The 19,550-nt window shown below is 49.1% G+C and overlaps 1 protein-coding gene across 2 annotated transcripts in view; it reads left to right on the top strand.

Annotated features, from left to right (window-relative positions):
- The window catches only part of MROH1 (maestro heat like repeat family member 1), a 2,508,022-nt gene that overhangs the window by 2,390,739 nt on the left and 97,733 nt on the right, over positions 1 to 19,550 (top strand). For both annotated transcript variants that reach the window (XM_085604508.1, XM_085604507.1), the window contains one exon: positions 9,385 to 9,487. In XM_085604508.1, the coding sequence (XP_085460634.1) occupies positions 9,385 to 9,487 (103 nt within the window). The remainder of the gene's footprint in view (positions 1 to 9,384; positions 9,488 to 19,550) is intronic.

Genomic DNA, 19,550 nt, shown 5'->3' with positions numbered 1-19,550 from the left:
ACAGGGGAATGACTTCCCCACAGAGAAAAGAGCATGAGGCCAGAATGAGGGAAGCTAATCTAAGGATTGAGAGGGAAGAACTTGCCCTTGCCAAGGAGAAGCTTGCTCTGGCCAGAGAGCAGAAGTTAAGTGGGTTAGAGCCCACTGGTGGCAGCAATATCCCTAAGGATAGAGACAGGACCTATGATAATAGAAACCTGAGCAAGATTGTCCCTCCCTACAAGTGTGGGGATGACATCCACAAATGGATAACTGCTTTGAAGAGGGCTTGCAAAGTACAGCAGGTACCCCAAAGTCAGTGGGCAGCTATCTTGTGGCTCTCCTTCTCTGAGAAAGGTAGAGACAAGCTCCTCACAGTTAGTGATGAGGATGCTGACAATTACACTGTCCTGAAGAGTGCTCTGATTGATGGGTTTGGCCTAACCACTGAACAATACAGGTTGTTGTTCAGGGATACCCAGAAGACACAGACTCAGGACTGGACTGACGTTGTAGATTGTGCCACTAAGGTTCTGGAAGGCTGGTTATTGGGTAGTAAGGTTAACGACTATACAGGATTGTATAATTTGATCATGAGAGAACAAATCCTTAATAACTGTCAAAACCAGCTGCTGCATCAACACTTGATTGACTCTGACCTAACTTCTCCCCAAGAATTGGGAAAGAAGGCAGATAGGTGGGTCAGCACTAGAGTTAAGCAGAAAAACCAGAACCAGGGCGGTGATCAGAAAAAGGCAGACCAGAAGGGTAATGATCAGAAACAAAAAGACCAGAAGTCTTCACCAGGCCCCCAAAAGGCTCAGGGGGAGGGTGGTCCCAAAAAGGATAAAAAGAAAGATGGCCAAAAGAAACCCTGGTGCAACTATTGTAAGTCAAACTCACATTGGTTTAGTGAGTGCACCAAAAAGGATAAGCCCCCAGCCACCATTGCCCCTAAGGCAACTGTACCCCCTAGTCCAGCTGTAAATGGTGGTTCCCAGCAAAAGGGTGTAGTAGGGTTAACCCTGGGAACTGAGGAGGGTCCTGGCCTAGTCAGGATACCCACTCAGGCTGTTCTGATCTGTGATGGGGACATAGCTTTGTCCTCTACTGTAGGCCCCAGTAACCTGGGTAAGTACAGACAGACTCCTTTTATCAATAATAGAATGGCTCAGGCCTACAGGGACACTGGGGCTAGTGTCACAATGGTGACACCTGCCTTTGTGGACCCTGGACAGATCATGCTAGGTGAGAATTACCTAGTGACCAACGCTAGCAATGCCACTACCTCCCATAGTGTGGCAATTGTTAACTTCTCCTGGGGAGGGGTAACTGGCCTCAAGAAAGTTGTGGTAAGTTCAGACCTTCCTGTAGAGTGTCTGTTGGGAAATGACCTTGAAACTTCAGTGTGGTCTGAAGTGGAGTATAGGACCCATGCAGAAATGCTGGGGATAGATGCACATGTCCTTGCTGTGACCAGGTCACAGGCCAAAAAGTATAACACTGAACAAGTGCTGGATCCTGGGACAATGGACCAGACACAACCCAAGAGAAAGAGCAGTAGGGTAAAGGCTGTGCCTCCCCCACTGCCTCAGGTGGTGGATCAGCCCTCCCAGGAGGATGATTCTGAGAGCCCTGAAGGAACTGTCCTAGAAGAACTGGAACCTGATCAAGTTGAGTTTCTTGGGACACGGGGACCTTCAAGGGCAGATCTGAGGCAGGCTCAATTAGACTGTCCTTCTCTTGAACCCCTCAGACACCAGGCTGCTGCTGAGGCTGCAGGGAATGCTCAAGGTACCCATAGAGTGTATTGGGATGAAGGGCTGCTGTACTCAGAGGCTAGAGACCCCAAGCCTGGTGCGTCCAGGAGGTTGGTCATACCATTGAGTTTCAGAGGCTTCCTTCTTACCTTGGCCCATGATATTCCCCTTGCAGGACTCTTAGGCCAGAATAAGACTTGGGACAGGCTTGTCCCTCACTTTCACTGGCCTCACATGTCAGAAGATACCAAGGAGTTTTGTCGCTCCTGTGTCACCTGCCAAGCCAGTGGTAAATCAGGTGGCACCACAAAGGCCCCCCTCATACCACTACCTGTGGTGGGGGTTCCCTTTGAGAGAGTGGGGATAGACATTGTAGGACCAATGGCCCCTTCTACAGCATCTGGGCACAGATTTATACTGGTGATAGTGGACCATGCCACCAGGTATCCAGAAGCTATACCCCTGAGGACCACAACAGCACCTGTTGTGGCAAGAGCCCTACTTGGAGTCTTCTCCAGAGTGGGTTTTCCAAAGGAGGTTGTGTCTGACAGAGGTGCCAACTTCATGTCAGGATATTTGACTGCAATGTGGAAGGAATTTGGTGTCAACTACAAGTTCACTACACCCTATCACCCACAGTGCAATGGGCTTGTGGAGAGATTCAACAAGACCCTAAAAGGGATGATAAAAGGTTTACCAGACAAGCTTAGGCGAAGATGGGACATCCTTTTACCCTGCCTTCTGTTTGCTTACAGAGAGGTCCCACAAAAGGGGTTGGCTACAGCCCTTTTGAGCTTTTGTTTGGGCATCCTGTAAGAGGACCCCTATGTTTAGTAAGGGAAGGATGGGAGAGACCTCTCAGAGAACCCAAACTTGATATAGTGGATTTTGTACTTGGCCTCCGCTCTAGGATGGCAGAGTATATGAAGAAGGCTTCTAAAAACCTTGAGGCAAGCCAAGAACTCCAAAAAGCTTGGCATGACCAAAAGGCTGTGCTGACTGTGTACCAGCCAGGGCAGAAAGTGTGGGTGTTGGAGCCAGTGGCCCCAGCAGCACTCCAAGACAAATGGTCTGGACCCCACACTATTGTTGAGAAAAAGGGTGAAGTCACCTACTTGGTGGACCTTGGGACTCCCAGAAGCCCCCACAGGGTGCTTCATGTCAAAAGATTGAAGGCATATGTTGACAGGGCAGACATGGGCTTACTCATGGCTACAGATGAGGGGCAGGAGGAAGAGAGTGACCCTCTCCCAGACCTGTTGACTCAGAACCCTGATGATGGCTCAGTTGATGGTGTGGTCTTTTCTGACAGCCTCACTGATCATCAGCAACAGGACTGCAGACAAGTTCTGCAGTCCTACAGACATATGTTCTCTCTGACCCCAAGTCAGACAAACTGGTGCACCCATGAGGTGGACACTGGTGACAGTCTGCCTGTGAAGAGTAAAATCTACAGGCAACCTAACCATGTCAGGGACTGCATAAAAGTTGAGGTACAAAAGATGGTGGAGTTGGGAGTCATTGAACCTTCAGAGAGCCCTTGGGCTAGTCCTCTAGTTCTTGTGCCAAAACCTCACACCCAAGATGGTAAGAGAGAGATGAGGTTTTGCGTGGATTACAGAGGTCTCAATGCTGTCACTAGGACAGATGCCCACCCAATACCTAGGGCAGATGAGCTCATTGACAGACTGGCAGCTGCTAAGTTTTTGAGCACATTTGACCTGACAGCAGGCTACTGGCAAATCAGACTAGCTGAGAATGCAAAGGCCAAAACTGCTTTCTCGACCCCAGGAGGACATTATCAATTTGTGGTAATGCCCTTTGGTTTGAAGAATGCACCTGCCACTTTCCAAAGGTTGGTGAATCAAGTCCTTACAGGCCTGGATGACTACTGTGCAGCTTATCTTGATGATATTGCTGTCTTTAGCTCCACCTGGGAGGATCACCTGGTCCACCTGAGGAATGTTTTAGAGGCCCTGCAAAAGGCAGGCCTCACTATCAAGGCCACTAAGTGCCAGATAGGGAAGAGCAAGGTTGTATACCTGGGCCACCTAGTCGGTGGGGGTCAGGTTCAACCACTGGGGAGCAAGATCCAGACCATAAAGGACTGGACTCCTCCAATTACCCAGACACAGGTCAGAGCTTTCTTGGGCCTGTCTGGGTACTACAGAAAGTTTGTTAAGAACTATGGGTCCATTGTGACACCACTTAATGACTTGACCTCTAAGAAAATGCCAAAGAAAGTTCAGTGGACAGTAAGCTGTCAAAAAGCATTTGATGACCTGAAGCAGGCCATGTGCAGTGCACCTATTCTGAAAAGTCCAGACTACTCTAAAGAATTCATAGTCCAGACAGATGCTTCTGAGTTGGGTGTGGGAGCTGTTCTTTCACAACTGAATGTAGATGGTCAAGACCAGCCCATTGCTTTTATTAGTAGAAGGCTGACCCCTAGAGAGAAACGTTGGTCAGCCATTGAGAGGGAGGCCTTTGCTGTGGTTTGGGCCCTGAAGAAGCTGAGGCCATACTTGTTTGGCACTCACTTCAAGATTCAGACAGACCATAAGCCCCTCTTGTGGCTAAATCAGATGAAGGGTGAAAATCCCAAACTTATTAGGTGGTCCATTTCCCCACAGGGGATGGACTTCACAGTGGAACATAGACCTGGGACTGACCATGCCAATGCAGATGGACTCTCCAGATATTTCCACTTAGAACATGAAGACTCAACTGGTCAAGGTTAGTTTAATGTCCCTAAGTTTTGGGGGGGGAGGGGGGTTGTGTAGGAGAGTAGTGTCTGCTTTCTATGTTCACCCCCACTTTTTGCTTTTGCTTCACTGGTTTTCGACTTAGATGTGGCTGTGGGCCTGCTAATCAGACCCACAGCCCAGCTGTTCTCTCTCTAAATTCATACTATGTACTATAGGTGCATAACCCAATTGGTAGGGATTACCTTATTGGCCCCTGTATAGTGTACCTTAGGTACCCAGGGCATAGGTGTACCCTAGGCCTACCAAGGGCTGCAGTATGTATTATGCCACCCCTGGCCTGGCCTTCGATTATGACACAACTGGCTGATCACTCAGCTGGGGCAAGGTCGTGTAATCGCCCCTTGCTTAGGTGTAGTATTCCTATACCTACCTTATATATAGACACACGTGTACCTATCGGCCACTCCTATGGCAGGCCTTAACAATCCTGGAGGCAAAGTGCTTGGTAACATGTGAGTTGGTGCTCTAGCATGAGCTGAGCCTGTCTGCAGCTTTCGGAACCATGTCCTTATAGCTGTTCTATGATATAGCCTACCATATACTCTTAAAGTACCTTATAATCTTAAACGGTTATGGTAACTATGGTTTGGCTTTATCGTAACATGTCGTGTAAGGTGTCTAACACTGTGGAATAATACCCCAATACCCTTTCTGGCAATGAGGATATTATTCCTCCCTTCTAGCGGGAGAAGACATGTTGAAACCTACTTACCCGGTTAAAGTTAACAAGAGCCCCAGCATCACAAAATGGATGCTGCTGCCACAGACACAAGTCTGACCTCCTGCTGCTGGGAGTCCTCCCAGCGAAGGAGGCTTGGACAATAGGTTTCCTGCCTTGGGAGGTGCGAACACCACCCCAGACAGGAGTTAGTGTATTGGGGCAGGGAGGGATGAAAGAAACTAGACACTGCCTGGGGCACACAAGGTGTCCCATGCATAGTCCAGTTCAAACCGGCGCTGGGGCACTCCAGCCCCAGCTCTGGCGCGAAACTGGACAAAGGAAAGGGGGTGTAGCCACTCCCCTTCCTGGTCCCACCCGTAGGAGGGACCTTGCAGGTAGCCCAGCCCACTAGCCCAGTATATCAGTAGCTAGTTAAGCCCTGCTAAATTAGATTAACCTGAATCTGCAACTTGAACAGAAACTCTGGACCTTCGACATTCGACCTCAGGAAGAAGACTGAAGAAATCTCCCTTGTGGCCAAGGAGTGACCACCCTGGGCAACCAGGCACCATCCAGCGACCGCTGCTTTGCTTTGCATCAGATCCTACGAGGGACGACTGCAGAGACTGACCAGCGCCGAGACTTCCGGACACCTCTGAACCAGCTCCACATCTCCAGCGAAGCTGAGACCCGTGGAGGCGACGAGGGACGTGGGACCGGCGACTTGGGAAAAGTGGCTAGTAACTGACTAGCGCGACTTCCGAGGCTCCCTCGAGGCTGTGCTTGGGGAATTGAGAAGCCCCAATCCCGAGCACCATCTGCAAAGAAGACCAGCTCCCAACACTTAACGTGTTCTGCGTGGGGCCCTTCTGCACCTGTGTTGCTCGACGTGTTGTCCGGTTGTTGGCCCGTTGGCTAGTAGCCTCTGCGACGACTAACCTTTTGTTTCATCTTGCTGGTCCGGCTCCTCCAGACTGGCAACCGCTCCTCTGTGAAAGAGAAGCACCCCAGACCTTCCTGGTCTGCACCAGAAGCAAGTCCTCCATTCTACGTGGGTTCCGCTTGCCAAGGCTTGTTGGGTCCTAGCTCGACATAGACGCCGCCGACAGCAAGAGCCTTCGTGGGACAGCTCACCTCCTGGTCCTGGTCGTCCTCGACGCCTCCTGGTACCCGTGTCTGCTGCGACAAGCTTCACCTCTTCACCTGCATCTGCACGACATCACCTGGTTCCTTCCTGGTTCCTTCCTGGCTCCTGGCTGGTGACCTAGACTCTGTCCCTTCTGCTTGCAGGTTCCTTCCTTCCTGATCCCATCCTTGGGATCCACCGGACACTCTTCACTGACTGCCTGTCAGCAACTTTCCTTCAGGCATCCATAGAAGTCAACGACAAAACCCGACGCAAGTTCACACCTATGCACCCGCAGCCCGTGGGCTAGGTAACTTGAGTACTTCGGTGCTCACAAGGGTATTGACTATCCTAGGGTCTAGTTTCCGAGTCTCTACTTTCTTGCTATTCCAGAAGTGTCCTAAAACTGTTAATTTCTAATGACTACTATTTCTATCGACTTTTACGCATTACGCGTGAGTGGTTCCACTCTGCACCTGAATCCTGTGGGCCTCCCACTTCCTAACCTTTGGTAGTATAGTGTAGCCCCAGCGATTCCCTAGGCCTATCCTGTGTTCGTGACAGTGGTTCTTATACCACTTACTTAGTATATGTTTTGCGTGGCCCCTAGGGCCTAACTGTATTACTTACCTGTGTGACTTAATGTATGCTTAAATAAGACTGTGTTGTACTTACCTCGAATCTCATAAAGAGTGCTGAGGGTTTGACTAGAATAAATACATTCTATTTTTATATATATCTGTTGTGGTGTCCTTTCATTTGGTATTCAAGGGATTACAAATGGTATAACAGCTGGCTTCACATGCCATACAGAGTTTAGCCTAAGACTGCTCTTGTCCATGCTACCACTAGGATAGCTGGTCTATAAGATTGACTTTACAACCAATCACCATAAGGGTTGTTTGGACTGATACAAGGTGTACACTAGAATTAGTGACATCATATATCAGGCCAACTTCTCACAATGATATATCTGTAAGCAACATTAGTTAGTTAGATTCCTCACCGCCCCACCCATCCTCCCCGTTCTGCGAACCGATATCTAGGGTTGAGGTCACCCCTTTCAGGGCCCTAGAATTTTTGGCACCAGTGTCGGTCTCTTGCATGGCTCTGCGTTCCTGGTGCGGAAAGCTATGTACAAGAACTGACGTCAGCGCGCGAGGGCGGCGTCCAAGTACTCCGACGTCATTCCGGCGATCACGGCGCCGACGACGGACGTGGAGCCGCAGACGACGCCTGGCGACGCGCAGGGGTAATGCTGACGAAAAATCTTTCCGGATCCAGCCTGACGCCTGGGAATATTCTAAGGTGAGGAATCTACCTAACTAATGTTTCTTACAGATATATCGTTACTGAAGGTAAGTAACTTGTTCTTCGGGAGGATCTTCTGTCGCAGCAGCAGGGAACGGTCCTCTACCCGAGCCTGTCCAGTCTCCACCTCCATGCATGGAGATTGAGCGGTGACAGTTGACACCTTTCGATCTTCCTTCCGAAGTCTGTGATGTCGTTCTGGCAGCCAGGCGTCCCTCCACTAAAACAGTATACGCCTGCCGATGGAACAGATTTGTGGCATGGTGCACAGCAAAAGCTGTAGACCCCCTTTCGGCTCCTCTTTCTGAGGTTCTTCTGTTTCTTCTGTCTTTGGCCCAGCAGGTCTCTGCTCTGGGCACTATCAAAGGTTATCTTTTTGCCGTTTCCGTCTTCCTGAGGCTTCCTGATCAGCCTTCTCTTTTAAGTCCCCGGTTGTTACCCGTTTCCTCAAGAGGCATTACACACACGTTTCCTCCTGTGCCTTTCATAATGCCTCAGTGGGACTTGAATCTTGTCTTGACTTTTCCGATGTGTGCTCCCTTTGAGCCTCTTCATAACTGTCCTTTGCGTCTTCTTACTCTCAAGACTGCTTTCCTGGTTGCTATCACCTCTGCCAGAAGAGTGAGACCCGTGCTTTCTTGCCAAAGGTTGTTACGCCCTTTCACATCGGGCAGACCATTACTTTGCCCACCTTTTTGACGCCTCTGCATACTTCCAGGGAAGAGGAGCGGCTCCACCGTCTGGACCCAAAACGTGCGCATGCTTTCTATCTGTGCCGTACACAACAGTTCCGGGTGGATGATCAACTCTTTGTTGATTACGTGGGCGCTAAGAAAGGTCGGGCTGTGCACAACCGAACCATTTCCCGGTGGGTTGTTTTGTGCATCAAAGCATATTACTTCTTGGCCAAGAAGGAGCCTCCTGTGGGGCTGCGTGCCCATTCGACCAGGGCAACTGCAGCCACTACTGCCTTGGTACGTGGTGTTCCCTTGCAGGACATTTGTCAGGCAGCTACTCGGGCCTCGCTGCACACGTTTACCAAGCACTACTGCCTTGACAGTCGGGTCCGGAGAGACTGCTTCTTTGGCTGTTCTGTTCTCCGTGACTTTTTGGTGTAATCTTGTTCGCAGACCCACCACCGGGGTTGGTATTGCTGGGGTATCTATTCTAAGGTAAGGAATCTATCACTAACGTGTCTCTTTTAGATGCACAAGTTACTACTTATGTAACGATATATCTGTTAGAGACATTAGTTACTGATAGATTCCTTACTGCCCCACCCATCCTCCCCATTCTGCGAACTGATTGCTAGGGTTAAGGTCATCCCCTTTTAGGGCCCTAGTTTTATGCACCTATGGTCCGTGTCTTGCATGGCTCTGCGTTTCGGCGCGGAAAGTCGTGTACAGAACTGACGTCAGTGCGCATGGGTGGCACCTAAGTAGTCTTCGTGACGTCATTCTGACGGGTACGACGCCACTGACTGACGCGGGCCGCACGACGGCACCTACTGGCGCGCAGGGGTACTGCTAAGCAGAAAACTTTCCGGATCCAGTCTGACTACAGCGGATTATTCTAAGGTAAGAAATCTATCACTAACTAATGTCTCTTACAGATATATATCGTTACACAAGTAGTAACTTGTGCTATTAGCAGAAATAGGATTTACTGGCGCCTGTAATGAAAGGTGGGAAGACATGTTGTATGGTATGGTCTTTCATACATTCATTATGTTTATACACTTGCCCTTATTTCGTAGTTATATGGCTTCTTTTCCCCTAGATGCAAGAATATCCTGAAATGCTGAACCGCTTGATTGTCACCAACCTGTCTTACTTCAAGAGCATTTGGGCTGATATCAGAGCTGCTGCACCCATGTTCATTGGTAAGATCCTAATTCCATTGGTATTTTCGTGAATCTTATATTTTAGCCATTATGGGTGGCTTCTGGCAAGATTGCAGATGTTTTACTAGGTGCTTGACCACTGCAGAGTTCTTGACCTTGGACCTACACTGTTCTTACAGTTTTTAAAGAAGCCTTAATAACCTCCTTTTAGTGTCAGTTAAATTCATTAAAGGCCACTTTAAGCTTTAAAGGGCTGTAAAGATAGAGCAGTGGCGGGCGCTAATGATCAGGGGCGGGGGGGGGAGCGGAATGAAAAAGTAACACTTACCTGGGTACTGCCGCCGTTTCTCCTCTGTCATCTGTCCTCTGTCCAAGAAGCACACAGGCTCGCAGACTCCCCTAGCCAATCACAACACTGCATGACCGCAGCATTGTGAATGGTCTGAGCGCCGTGGGTCAGCGCTCTGACAGGGGCTGGGAAGCTGTGCATGTCCTCCACCCAGGCTGTGCAATGCAGCCTGGTGAAGAACAATCAAAGTGTGCATGACTGATTAGCCCGCCCAACCGTCATGCACACTTTGTGTGCTTCCCACTCCTCCACCTACTCTGGCCAGCCTCGCCTCCCACCAAATCCAGTATGGTACAATCAAAGCATAATAACATTGCGTTATTATCATTTTATTGTACCTTTTTGAACTGCTCAGAGAGCAGTGGTGCGACGCTCCTCAGCCTTAGCAGAGGAGCCGCTGATCAGATGGAGGGTTCTTGGTAGTTTTCTTGCCTCTACTTTGCATCTGTGACCCTCTTGTTTGTATGTATATTAGATAGCTTACAAATTGATTTTATGATGGCTGCTTCTACCTACAGATCCTCACTAGTTGAATATCTCCGGCACCAGACTGGATCTAAAAATGCTTAACAAAGCTCTCCCACAGTAGGTGGCTCCGGCTCCAATATGATGGTGGTTGTAAGCTCATGACGCGTCACTGGAGACATATAGCATCCTCCCTGGCGCTCTCAACATCAATTCCGTTTTACTATGCCCTACAGTGAAGATATAGAGCTGTCCTCAGAGGTTTTTTCCTGTTTTTTTTTAAGACCCTCAACCATTTAAATTTTTAGTGCAGTATTATAATGGATCCTCCAACATTGGATCTTTCATATATTTACATGCTTGAATTATTAGTTGTCATCAGATTACCCATCCCTGATAATCTTAAATAGCAGTAAACAGTGTTTAGGTCTGAACAACACTGTTTGTTTTGTAGTACATATACCTCATTTGAAGCAATCTGAATTTCAGACAGTGAGGTAGAAGTGATCGCTCTCCTACTCCTACTACATGACACTTAGCTCTAACCTCTCAGCGACCTTTTCCCGTTACTTTTTCTGGTCTACCCTGGGACTGAACCAGCCCAGCTTTCAACTTTTACACAACTGTAAGTTGTCTTTAGGTTACATTTTATGAATAACCTCCAGTTTCTGATAGAGACTACTAACTGCAGATTAATCACCTTTTGAATACCTCCAGTCGTTAAACTGGATCTGGAAACCTCTGCTCAGCAATATCCTCCAGCATCAATAGGTGGCGTTATGCAACGTCGAGGTTCCTCATGCAGACATGACGTTAGTTCCAGAATATATATGTCACTTGCTCATGCTGGCGTCGGTTCCTTCCTTTCTGTGCAAACAGATGCGGATCCAGAGCTACATATGTTGACAGTTTTTTGCTAAATTTCTTCTAGACATTACTTTTTGAGTACAAAATGTCACCCAGACCATCATGTTTTAAGCTGTTATTGACTTGTAACCAACAAATGTTGGTTACAGATCCACACAATGTCTATTTGGAGTGCCTTTGTTCTGGCTACAATTCAAAGTTGTGTTCATCGTGCATCAAAATGAATAAGGGAATCCGAGACTGCGAAACAAAGCTTGTGGCAGCAGAGATGAGGGAGTTGCGTTCAATATCAACAGCATGACCGTCTCAGTTGAGAACAAGGAGGAGATCTTGTTCTACATCTAGAGGTCGTTAGAGACATGACTTCATCAAAATCAAGCAAGTCCAAAAAGAGCCATATAAAATCCAAACATGGATTTCCTGCTTCATGGTGCTCCAACCCTTAGAGGTCATATGAATCACCTGAAGCTTCTAGATACAGTTGTTCCCCCGTTGTTGAACCACCTTCAACATCCTTTCCATTCCGGCTTCCAATGGATTAAGTGGCGACGCCAGACCAGCTCCAACAGCTTAAGAATGCTATGGACTCTACCTTTAATGTTACTCCAGATCCATCTGCTATGATTTCAAGCTCCAGGGATCCCTGGAGGCTTCCATTCAGACATTGACAGATCCATCCTCTATGCCATCTGTGCCTCTTAGTTTAGTATCAAAGCCAAAAACTTCAGGCCCATCAACCATTGACCTGTCAACATCTCTACTTTCAGCACCGCATTTAACGCCACAATCGCTCAAGACCTCAGACTCTATTGCCGATGTTGTTTGCAGATCTGATCGTTCTTTCGGACACTGAAGCATCATTTGCCACAGTTGTACGCAGGGCGGCTGAGACTCTTGATCTTATTTGCTCCCCGAGAGGTTAAAACTACTTTAATGGAAATTCTAGACCCAGCTTGCACTTCACAAGAACCTTTATTGCCATTTAATGAGGCTTCAACAAATGTTTTAATGGGCACCAGGGCTAAACCATGATCGTGTCCTCTAACAAATCGCCAGTTTGCGAGAATAACCCATCCGTCCCTGGGAGATGTGGAGGTTCTTCTGTTTTTTGTTTTTTTTTAAATTCTGTTTATTAGTTTCACAAAATAAACCAAACAGACATGTCATACGCATCACAGCAAGCTTGGCACAGCAGTATCACAGCAATGGCAAACTTCATCTCCTCATCTATGAAAAAATAAGAAGGCATGTATACATATATCGAAAGGCATCTTACATTAGGTGAAAGCATTACATACAGTCACAATGAACGGAAGAGCATCAGCTGCACTCAGCACAGTCCCGTTTCAGGGCATCATCGTTCCAACACCCCCAGCAGAACCCAAATCCAGGTACTCCCGGTCATCCCAGCCTCAGCATATTACATTTCAAATAGCATAGCTCCATAACTCCCCATCTCTCCAGTGAATCCAGCCTCACTAAGATTGCGGGAACCCAGTACCTTTCCAGCGAACCAGCTTCTCTTACACTGTTGTGGAGGTCGTCCGCGGATGTGCAAGCAAATAACACTGTAAGGGTCCCCAGATATCTCTGGGTCTGGAGGTGCTCGGCAACAGCTCCGCATATGTAGTGAGTTGTTCTTGACAATACACTAAATCGTTCATCCAGTCCTTGAACTTAGGTGCTCGCCCTCTGCCCCAGCGGCACGCCACACGCCTCTTTGCCAGAAGCAGTGCAAGTGCCACATATTTACGCCACGCCGCTTTTAACGGTTTAAAAAATCCTAGGAGCGCCAACAGTGCCGTGGGCTCAATATGAGCACCCACCATCAAGTCTAAAGCTTCAAAAACTTGCTGCTAATAGTCATGTACTGCCGGGCATTCCCAGGCTAAATGTAAAAAATCTGCACCCGTCGCGCGACACCTGTCGGTCATCGGCAGGTCTCAAATTATGCCTATACATCCTAACCGGTGTGTAGTACAATCTATGCAAGAATTTGTAATGAATTATACGCAACCTACTGCTAGCCGATACCTGCGCTGTCTGCGAAGAGCAGAACTCCCATTGCTCGTCCGACAGCTCAAGGCCCAATTCTGCGTCCCAGCGCGTCCTAGCTAGCGCAGATGGCTCCTTTCTTTGTGTGAGTATTGTGCGATAAAGCAATGATACTAGCCGTTTGGCTGTCTCGCTCTTAAGGATCAGCTGCAGCGGAGCAAGCCCCGGGGGCTCAGCAGGGAAGTCCGAAGTAAGGGAGCGGACGCCCTGTCTAAGACGCATATATAAAAATACATTGAGCGGGGTCTGCTGTAAGCCCTGAAAAACTTGCTCACGTGTTCGAAACTGACCATCATGATACAGATCCCCCCAGGTTGCAAGGCACGCACATTCTGCAAATTTATGAAACACTGCCTCTTGGAGCAAGGGCATGCTGGGGTGATATACGAGGGGCATCAACGGGGAGTATAGAATAGGGGCATTTAACAAACTGCTTATGCGCTGCCATGCTGCCACAGTACAGGCTACCGTAGTCGAAGGCCGTTCCCTGCCAGTAGACACATCATACAGCGCTCCTTCTATCGGGAAAGGATGCGCAAGCCAATGCTCTGCTGCCACTTGTGGCATATATCGCGGTTGGCGTACCCAAAAATAAGCATAGTGAGCCTGTGCGCTAAGATAATATAATTCAAAATTAGGCACACCAAAACCTCCCTGCGAGTATGGTCTCATAAGCACACCCCACTGTAGCCTTGGGTGTTTGCCCCCCCATACCAGATGTATCAATTCAGATTTCAGTGTTTTAAAAAAATAAGTCCCCGGATAGAATGGTATATTTAAGAAAAGATACAGCAATTGGGGTAGTATCACCATTTTAATCAGGTAGGCTCTTCCCGCCATTGAAAGAGGGAGAGTGATCCAGCGAGTGACATATTCCGTGATACGTGTCAGAGCCGTTCCATAATTGAGGCGCATTAATTCATCCCTGTCCCTCGTGACACGGATGCCCAGATACCGCAATTCATCCTCGCACCATTCCAGAGGATAATCTAACGGGAAGCGGGCCGTAGAGGCCGTTAAAGGGAAGATACAGGATTTGCTCCAGTTAATTTGGATCCCGGAGAGTTTTCCGAACACTATGAACTCCCTGAGAATTGGATTCATATTAGTTTGCGGGTCATGAATGTAGTGTGATATCATCCGCATATAAGGATATTAATATTTGCCTCATGTTGCACTGTAACGCTTTATCTTTATGATGCTGCCGCAATTTCACTGCCAAGGGTTCGACCGCCAGCGCAAAAAGCAGCGGGTAGAGGGGACATCCCTGCCGAGTACCCCTTGTAACCGAAAACGCCCGGGAGGTGTGACCATTGATGAGCACCTTAGCAACTGGCGAGCAATACAAGAGTTTAATCCAGGAGAGAAAAAGGGGGGGGAAGCCCATGCGCAGCATTACTCCAAAAATATAGTCCCACTCAATAGAATCAAAAGCCTTTGTGGCGTCAAGAAATACAGCCGTCAAAGGCAGTTCAGAAGAGACGTTATTCAGCACGGTAAAGAGAGTTCTTAAGTTATGAGAGGTAGCTCGGCCAGGCACAAAACCAGACTGATCAGGAAGGATTAAGTTCTCCAGCAGTAAGCTAAGTCGGTTGGCTATGAGCTTGGCCAAAATTTTAACGTCACAATTAAGGAGTGACAGCGGCCTGTAAGAATCTCAGTGATGAGGCTCTTTCCCAGGCTTTAACAGCGAAACAATTAAGTCCTCTCTCATAGAGGGTGGTAAGTGCCCGGTTTCTAGGGCATCTTCATAAACTTCACGAAGGATGGGGGCCATCAGATCTATCTACATTTTATAAAATTCTACCGGTATGCCATCTGTACCAGCGGCTTTCCCAGATTGCAGATGCATAATGGCGTCCCTCACCTCATCAAGCTCATCTAGAAACTCCCGCTGCCTGTCACTCAGCCACCCCAATGTCACATCCTGCAAATAACTATCCAACTCATCTGCCCTATGCGAGGTATACAATTGAGCAGAATGCGTGGCAAAGGCATTTAGGATGCTGGCTGTATCCCGATATACCACCTCCCCTGGGCCCTCGAGCTCCAGCACATAGTTGGAATACCGTGGTTTCCGAATCGTGTCCGACAGTGTCTTGCCTGGCCTTTACCCCTCCCCATAACACCTAGCCACCCAATATTTCCCCCTAAAGCGCGCCTCCCTCCGTGCTGACGCCATATATTCTGTAAGCGTCTCCCTGAATTTAAGCTGGGTGGAACTATCCGGGTGCGAGGCCAATTTCAACTCTAGGACCTTAAGCTCATTATCCAGCTTCCGCAGTGTACCCATAATGTCTTTGAGCACTCCCGACCCCTTGGATATACAATAACCCCTGAGAGTAACCTTGAATGCCTCCCAAACGGTCTCCACATTCTCTACTGAGTCTTTGTTTCGCGCAAAAAAATCTCGTACCTCCTCCCCCAGCTCCTTCTGAAAAACTGGATCCATTAGAATAGGGTCGTGCAGTCTCCAACTATTGCGCGGGGGCCATATTCTGCCGACGACAGCGTAAGTTTTACTGGGGCATGATCTGAATATGTGCGGGCCAAATGCTGTGCCTGAGTGATAGCGGGGCCCAACCCACGACATACAAACAAGTAGTCCAGCCGCGTCCATGACGCCGCTTGCGCAGTAAAGTGCATGCCTTCCAGTCTGCGAGGATGGGCATTAATATGATTAGAGCCTACATCAAAGATCCGAGCCAATAGTTCAGAATAAAAATCTGGGGCATCCACATTCGGCCCGTAGCAGCAGGCCAGAGTGACGGAGTCAGAACCCAGCCTACCCCAAGCCAGACAATATCTCCCATGCGCATCCCAGGCAGCCCGAGCCATCTGGAAGGGCGTGCGTTTCTTTGAGTATGGCTGTACCTCTTGCATAGGAGGAACAAGAGGAGAAGACTCGATGTTCTGCCCATTTATTTGCGAAAGTGTTAGGGCTCAGCGGATTAAAATGTGTCTCTTGCAGCATGGCTATATGCACCTGATGCCGGTCCAGATAGGCTAGTATGTGTTTTTTTTTACGTGGATCTCCCAGCCCTCTGATATTCCAAGTGACGATGTTTAGTTTCTCGGACTCCATGTCATTCAGATATACATGCATGCACCAATACTAAGAAAGTCTATGCCTTATAAGTACAGTCCAACGCCTGAGATCGTAGATATTGCACTACTGTGCCTTGTGTCCAATGCTCAATAGCGAAATCACCTGCCATCCGCAGCACAGGTAGAACCAAACCATCCTGTGTCGAGAATAACAGATACAAACATGAACATCCCTCCCGTGTTCCCTCCCCCACCCACTGAAGCAGCCCCAACTTGCCAGAAGTAAACACCCACCCCCCTCCCGCCTCTCTCGAAAAACCAAAAAGAAAGAGAAAAAAAAAGGAAAAACACTCCATGGTAATGAGACCAACACACACGGCTCAGGCCATGCAGTGTACAACGTTGGGGGAATACCCATGGGGGGGTCTCCTTAGGTGACAACACAGATACCCCCTGCTCCGAGAGTCCACCACTGATGATGAGGGCTGGACCCTGATGGAGCCAGGGGTGCCCAGCATGTTTTTTTTGTTTTTTTGTCTTTGTTCTTCTTAAACATAAGAACAAAGTACTCAGAGTGGCCGGTCAGCTGAACAATATATAAATGAGCACCATAGTCCCAGCCGCCCAACCAATGCTACTAACTTGATGCCGCCGTTACAACCCAGGGTGAGTCTGAACAAAAAGAGAGCATGCCAAGAGTAATCAGTACAATAGTTACTGCGGGTCATCTTCTGCTCCCTGGGTCGAAGATCGCGGCGATGCCGCCGATGCTCTAGGATTGTGACCTATTTGTTTCAAGTGTTTAAGGAAATCCTCCACCTACTGGGGTTTGGTAAAAAATCGTTGCTTACCCTGGTAGGTCACACAGAGGCGGGCAGGATACAACAGTGCATAATCAATTTGGGCAAGTCGCAGTTTGGCCTTTACATCTGTGAACTTTCGCCTCTCCTCCTGAACCAAGGGGGTAAAATCCGGGTAAATGAAGAATGTGTTACCATCATATGTCATCTGCTTTTTATTTCTTGCAACCCGAAGGGCAGCATCGCGGTCCCTATAATTTAGTCTCGCTATTATGGGACGCGGCGTGCTCCCAGAGGGAGGGCGCGGCCCCAACGTGCGGTGGGCGCGTTCTACTATGAACTGGCTGGGAAAAACGAATGTCCCTACAGAGGCCAATAACAATTTTTCAACATATTCCTCCATTCTCCCTGTGTTGGTTGACTCGGGAATTCCTAAAACACGAATGTTGTTGCGCCGACTGCGAGCTTCCAAGTCCTCATTCTTAGCGGTGACAATTTTCAGCAATTTATCCAGGTGAGCGACCTGCGTGGTGATCCGAGCTGTAGTATCCTCAGTTTCTGAACTACGCCTCTCCGCCTCTTTTATGCAATCCTCATGGCCGCCTAATTTTTGCACGATAGCGTCGATGCGTGATGACATTCCGTCAACCTTGTCCGCGATGGTAGCGAACCCCTGCCTGACCTCCGGAAGAATGCTCTGCACATCAGTAGCCGGTACTGCAGCTCCGTTCTGGACATCCTCACGGTTGTCCAACCCCTGGTTTTCCTGCAGGCCGCGAGCATTTCGCTTCACCGCCTGAAAGTGCAGTTTGGATTGATGGTTGTCCGACTTGAGCAAAACCAAAGGAAATGATGGACGGAGTGTTGAACATTGCAAGCACTCACCCCCAGTCAACTGATCTGGGTTTAATCCATCACCGTTATTTAGCCCACTCTGCCACCCCAGTTCAGACATGGCCATATGCAAATCAGTCTGACCCTGTGCCTCACGGTTGTCCGACTTGCCCATGGGGCTCCTAGGTTGCAGTGGCCCCGGCCCTATGAGTGATGCTTCTGCTGAAGCCGCAGTGGGAAGACAGGGTGTCGCACCCGGAACCAAACTGAGGCCAGCCCAAGGCAGGTAGAAAAAGTATTGCAGCACTCCCCACTAGCGCACCCCCCCCCCCCCAGGCGATCCCGGGTCCCTCGCCGCGCCAGCGGTATGTTAGCCAAATCAAGGGGGTCGCGAGGGCAACTATAGTACTGTCCCGGTGGCCTCAGCACTCAGCACCCCACTGCGTCGGGGCTGGCGCTCAGAGGATACTCCACGTAGGTTACTCAAAGTGTGTGCAAGTTGGCTCCAGCACACATTATAGCAAGCAGTCCCAGTCTATCGTGAGGGGGGGGCACTCGTCGTCAGCCCTCCACTTCTCGCACCCCAATCACCACAGCACAATCCACCTTGGAGACCAACAGGACTGTCCAAAGCAAGGAGATCACCATGGCCACCCTTCAACGTCTAGAAACGGGCATTAAAGTGTCTCCCCGCGGCAAAATATCCTTCAATAGTCGGGCCTCCGGCCGTCAGCGTCCGCACCTCACCTCCGATGCTCTCACAGCGCCACGGCGCTACACATTTATTCGCTCCGCCGCCACTCCTCAGCAGTCACCGCAGTCCCCAGGCAAGCAGTGGATAGAGCCTCCCAAACTCGCTCTGATGCCCCTACTCACATGCACAATGATTGTCTATCTCGGCCCTGTCAGGGAAAGCGCGCCGCCGGGCCCAGGCACCTCGTGGGCAGCACCGGCCTTGCGCAACTCAGGAGGCTGCCCTGGAGTACCACGCCGCTCCGTCCCTTCCGCCTGGTGAAACTTCACAGAGCGACAGCAAGTGCAGCAAGGCGCCAAACCAGTCGTACGGCGCCTCGATTCTTCAGGGATGTCCCCGCTTCATTTCCCCACCAATGTGGGCAGCCATCAGGTCCTCTAAGTAGGATAATTGACAGGATTTGTGCGCTGGGCTGCAGGAGCCTCACGGCAGTGCGGCCATTCTGCGTGCGCGCCACCTAGCGCCCCCGTTGAGGTTCTTCTTCAGTACCCAACTCCAGAAATCTCAATAGTGCAGGCTTCAACCAGCCATAATAATCCCAATGCCTTCTCTGCTACTCCCCCTGATAGGGAATCGAAAGTTGGAGCTTACACAAAGAAGGTATTCTTTTCCACTAGTTTGGCTCCAAGGTTTGTTAATGCTTCAAATATGGCATTCAGTTTCTTAGTTTCACCCATTGCGAACCCGGTCCCTCAGTTGCATCAGATCCTTATACCTCCGAATGCCATATTTGATCGATGTGCAAATCTGTTTGCCCTGATGAAGTTCACGAGTGTGAATGAAACGCGTTGGCTGTCTGTTGCTATCATCAATGATAAATAAAAACTTACTGGATTATATACAACTTGGAATTAGATTTGGATATAAATAGACTGTAACTTTGCTTTGTGACATCATTTGTGTTTTGGATTCAGTTCCATAGGCGCTCCA

Source organism: Triturus cristatus, chromosome 5_1 (assembly GCF_964204655.1).
Source record: "Triturus cristatus chromosome 5_1, aTriCri1.1, whole genome shotgun sequence".
Lineage (NCBI taxonomy): Eukaryota > Metazoa > Chordata > Amphibia > Caudata > Salamandridae > Triturus > Triturus cristatus.
Note: the sequence above shows the minus strand (reverse complement) of the source record. Positions and strands in the feature narration are given on the sequence as shown.